This window comes from Oncorhynchus masou, chromosome 24, assembly GCF_036934945.1.
Source record: "Oncorhynchus masou masou isolate Uvic2021 chromosome 24, UVic_Omas_1.1, whole genome shotgun sequence".
NCBI classification, from domain to species: Eukaryota; Metazoa; Chordata; class Actinopteri; order Salmoniformes; family Salmonidae; genus Oncorhynchus; species Oncorhynchus masou.
Window position 1 is genome coordinate 117,356,907 of NC_088235.1, and position 5,000 is coordinate 117,361,906.

The 5,000-nt window shown below is 48.8% G+C and overlaps 1 protein-coding gene across 1 annotated transcript in view; it reads right to left on the reverse strand.

Annotated features, from left to right (window-relative positions):
• Positions 1-5,000, reverse strand: part of herc2 (HECT and RLD domain containing E3 ubiquitin protein ligase 2) — a 284,448-nt gene that overhangs the window by 147,638 nt on the left and 131,810 nt on the right. The window contains exons 44-45 of the mRNA XM_064936237.1: positions 3,780-3,926; positions 1,785-1,927 (exon numbers count right to left, since the gene is read on the reverse strand). Coding sequence (XP_064792309.1) covers positions 1,785-1,927; positions 3,780-3,926 — 290 coding nt within the window. The remainder of the gene's footprint in view (positions 1-1,784; positions 1,928-3,779; positions 3,927-5,000) is intronic.

Here is a 5,000-nt window from a genome sequence, read left to right on the forward strand (position 1 = left end):
CTGCAGTCTAGGGGGACAGAAACAACATCAGTACTGACACACTGCAGTCTAGAGGGACAGAAACAACATCAGTACTGACACACTGCTAGGGCTGCAGTCTAGGGGGACAGAAACAACATCAGTACTGACACACTGTAGTCTAGAGGGACAGAAACAACATCAGTACTGACACACTGCTAGGGCTGCAGTCTAGAGGGACAGAAACAACATCAGTACTGACACACTGCTAGGGCTGCAGTCTAGAGGGACAGAAACAACATCAGTACTGACACACTGTAGTCTAGAGGGACAGAAACAACATCAGTACTGACACACTGCTAGGGCTGCAGTCTAGAGGGACAGAAACAACATCAGTACTGACACACTGCTAGGGCTGCAGTCTAGAGGGACAGAAACAACATCAGTACTGACACACTGCTAGGGCTGCAGTCTAGAGGGACAGAAACAACATCAGTACTGACACACTGCTAGGGCTGCAGTCTAGAGGGACAGAAACAACATCAGTACTGACACACTGCAGTCTAGGGGGACAGAAACAACATCAGTACTGACACACTGCTAGGGCTGCAGTCTAGAGGGACAGAAACAACATCAGTACTGACACACTGCAGTCTAGAGGGACAGAAACAACATCAGTACTGACACACTGCAGTCTAGAGGGACAGAAACAACATCAGTACTGACACACTGTAGTCTAGAGGGACAGAAACAACATCAGTACTGACACACTGCAGTCTAGAGGGACAGAAACAACATCAGTACTGACACACTGCAGTCTAGAGGGACAGAAACAACATCAGTACTGACACACTGTGGTCTAGAGGGACAGAAACAACATCAGTACTGACACACTGCAGTCTAGAGGGACAGAAACAACATCAGTACTGACACACTGTAGTCTAGAGGGACAGAAACAACATCAGTACTGACACACTGTAGTCTAGAGGGACAGAAACAACATCAGTACTGACACACTGTAGTCTAGAGGGACAGAAACAACATCAGTACTGACACACTAGTCTAGAGGGACAGAAACAACATCAGTACTGACACACTGCAGTCTAGAGGGACAGAAACAACATCAGTACTGACACACTGCTAGGGCTGCAGTCTAGAGGGACAGAAACAACATCAGTACTGACACACTGCAGTCTAGGGGGACAGAAACAACATCAGTACTGACACACTGTAGTCTAGAGGGACAGAAACAACATCAGTACTGACACACTGCTAGGGCTGCAGTCTAGGGGGACAGAAACAACATCAGTACTGACACACTGCAGTCTAGAGGGATAAAAACAACATCAGTTCTGAAATAATTCAGATTGACTTTAGAGGCAGTATAACATTAGCTAGCTAGCTAAGATGGAGGGAAGACCACCAGATTTTAGCTAGCCAATGTTAGCCTTGATAGCATTTAGCATTGATAGCTATTTTGGACTAACTTTGCTGACTAATGACACCATTGCCATCTGTCTAATGCATTTGACAACATGATGACGATGACACAGTTGTTTCTTACTAAATATTTTTCTACTTGAGCCATCACAGTATATTCCCAAGTCCCTAAAGGGTCATTTAGATGACACAGCCATTAGCCCCCGGTACCAAGCCATTAGCCCCCGGTACCAAGCCATTAGCCCCCGGTACCAAGCCATTAGCCCCCGGTACCAAGCCATTAGCCCCCGTTCCACTTTTGACTTTTAATTTATTGTATTTTGCCAAAAAACTGGCAATTACTGGCTAACGGAAACGCAGGTGTGTGTGTGTGTGGCTGTGCTTACCTCCAGTTCCTGCCTGTTGAAGATGGCCTTGATAGGTGAGGGCTGTGTGGCTGCAGAAAGGAGCTGCTGGAGGAGGATAAGGGGAGGCAGGGGACCTTCAGGAGACAGGTCACCCACGTCTGGAGACACAGCAGTAGGCTCCTCTGTAAGGAGAGGGAGGAGCATAAGGGGAGGCAGGGGGCAGGTCACCCATGTCTAGAGACACAGCCATAGGCTCCTCTGTAAGGACAGGGAGGAAGATAAGGAGAGGGAGGAGGATAAGGGGCGACAGGGGGCAGGTCACCCATGTCTAGAGACACCGCCATAGGCTCCTCTGTAAGGACAGGGAGGGGGCCCTCAGGTCACCCACGTCTAGAGACACAGCCATAGGCTCCACTGTAAGGAGAGGGAGGGGGCCCTCAGGTCACCCACATCTGGAGACACAGCCATAGGCTCCACTGTAAGGACAGGGAGGGGGCCCTCAGGTCACCCATGTCTAGAGACACAGCCATATGCTCCACTGTAAGGACAGGGAGGGGGCCCTCAGGTCACCCATGTCTAGAGACACAGCCATATGCTCCACTGTAAGGACAGGGAGGGGGCCCTCAGGTCACCCATGTCTAGAGACACAGCCATATGCTCCACTGTAAGGACAGGGAGGGGGCCCTCAGGTCACCCATGTCTAGAGACACAGCCATATGCTCCACTGTAAGGAGAGGGAGGGGGCCCTCAGGTCACCCATGTCTAGAGACACAGCCATAGGCTCCACTGTAAGGAGAGGGAGGGGGCCCTCAGGTCACCCACATCTGGAGACACAGCCATAGGCTCCTCTGTAAGGACAGGGAGGGGGCCCTCAGGTCACCCATGTCTAGAGACACAGCCATATGCTCCACTGTAAGGAGAGGGAGGGGGCCCTCAGGTCACCCATGTCTAGAGACACAGCCATATGCTCCACTGTAAGGAGAGGGAGGGGGCCCTCAGGTCACCCATGTCTAGAGACACAGCCATAGGCTCCACTGTAAGGAGAGGGAGGGGGCCCTCAGGTCACCCACATCTGGAGACACAGCCATAGGCTCCACTGTAAGGAGAGGGAGGGGGCCCTCAGGTCACCCATGTCTAGAGACACAGCCATATGCTCCACTGTAAGGAGAGGGAGGGGGCCCTCAGGTCACCCATGTCTAGAGACACAGCCATAGGCTCCACTGTAAGGAGAGGGAGGGGGCCCTCGGTCACCCAATAAATATCTCCAATGTCAACCATTCAATAGACACTTTCTCCGGGTTATCATTAAATCCACCCACAAGGGGACCAGACTTGCCCTGCTAGGGTTAGATCTGACCTGGCATCAGTGCTTACCACCAGAGGTGGGTGGGAGGTCTAGTACTAGATCTGAGCTGGGATCAGTGCTAATCACTGGGGTTGGGTGGGAGGTCTAGTACTAGATCTGAGCTGGGATCAGTGCTAATCACTGGGGTTGGGTAGGAGGTCTAGTACTAGATCTGAGCTGGAATCAGTACTTACCACCAGAGGTGGGTGGGAGGTCTAGTACTAGATCTGAGCTGGGATCAGTGCTAATCACCGGGGTTGGGTAGGAGGTCTAGTACTAGATCTGAGCTGGAATCAGTACTTACCACCAGAGGTGGGTGGGAGGTCTAGTACTAGATCTGAGCTGGGATCAGTGCTAATCACCGGGTTTGGGTAGGAGGTCTAGTACTAGATCTGAGCTGGAATCAGTACTTACCACCAGAGGTGGGTGGGAGGTCTAGTACTAGATCTGAGCTGGGATCAGTGCTAATCACCGGGGTTGGGAAGGAGGTCTAGTACTAGATCTGAGCTGGAATCAGTGCTTACCACCAGAGGTGGGTGGGAGGTCTCGTACTAGATCTGAGCTGGAATCAGTACTTACCACCAGAGGTGGGTGGGAGGTCTAGTACTAGATCTGAGCTGGGATCAGTGCTAATCACCGGGGTTGGGTAGGAGGTCTAGTACTAGATCTGAGCTGGAATCAGTGCTTACCACCAGAGGTGGGTGGGAGATCCAGCACGGCAGCCTGTGAGAGGATCTGTCGTAGTTTGTCCTGGTGTGAGAGGAGGGTCCTGGCTGCCTTCAGAATGTACAGTCTCAGCTGCTGGCACCGCAAGAGGCCAACATCGACCTGGTCAGCTAGATGACAACACAGTCACAAACACACACTGAACAGACAGACTTCTACTGTGTGAAAAAGAGTTAGGATGAGAGACTAACAGGAGGTTAGCCCAGGTTAGTGAGGCATATTTTACCTTTATTTAACCAGGCAAGTCAGTTAAGAACAAATTCTTATTTTCAATGACGGCCTGGGAACAGTGGGTTAACTGACTGTTCAGGGGCAGAACGACAGATTTGTACCTTGTCAGCTCCGGGGGTTTGAACTTGCAACCTTACGGTTACTAGTCCAACTCTCTAACCACTAGGCTACCCTGCCGCCCCAGAGAGTTAACTACTACAGTTTGTGACTCAGTGATTCAGAGAGTTAACTACTACAGTTTGTGACTCATTGATTCAGAGAGTTAACTACTATACAGTTTGTGACTCAGTGATCCAGAGAGTTAACTACTATAAAGTTTGTGACTCAGTGATTCAGAGAGTTAACTACTATAAAGTTTGTGACTCAGTGATTCAGAGAGTTAACTACTATACAGTTTGTGACTCAGTGATTCAGAGTTAACTACTATACAGTTTGTGACTCAGTGATTCAGAGAGTTAACTACTACAGTTTGTGACTCAGTGATTCAGCGAGTTAACTACTATACAGTTTGTGACTCATTGATTCAGAGAGTTAACTACTACAGTTTGTGACTCATTGATTCAGAGAGTTAACTACTACAGTTTGTGACTCATTGATTCAGAGAGTTAACTACTATAAAGTTTGTGACTCATTGATTCAGAGAGTTAACTACTATAAAGTTTGTGACTCATTGATTCAGAGAGTTAACTACTATAAAGTTTATGACTCGGTGATTCAGAGAGTTAACTACTACAGTTTGTGACTCAGTGATTCAGAGAGTTAACTACTACAGTTTGTGACTCAGTGATTCAGAGAGTTAACTACTATACCGTTTGTGACTCAGTGATTCAGAGAGTTAACTACTACAGTTTGTGACTCATTGATTCAGAGAGTTAACTACTATAACGTTTGTGACTCATTGATTCAGAGAGTTAACTACTATAAAGTTTATGACTCGGTGATTCAGAGAGTTA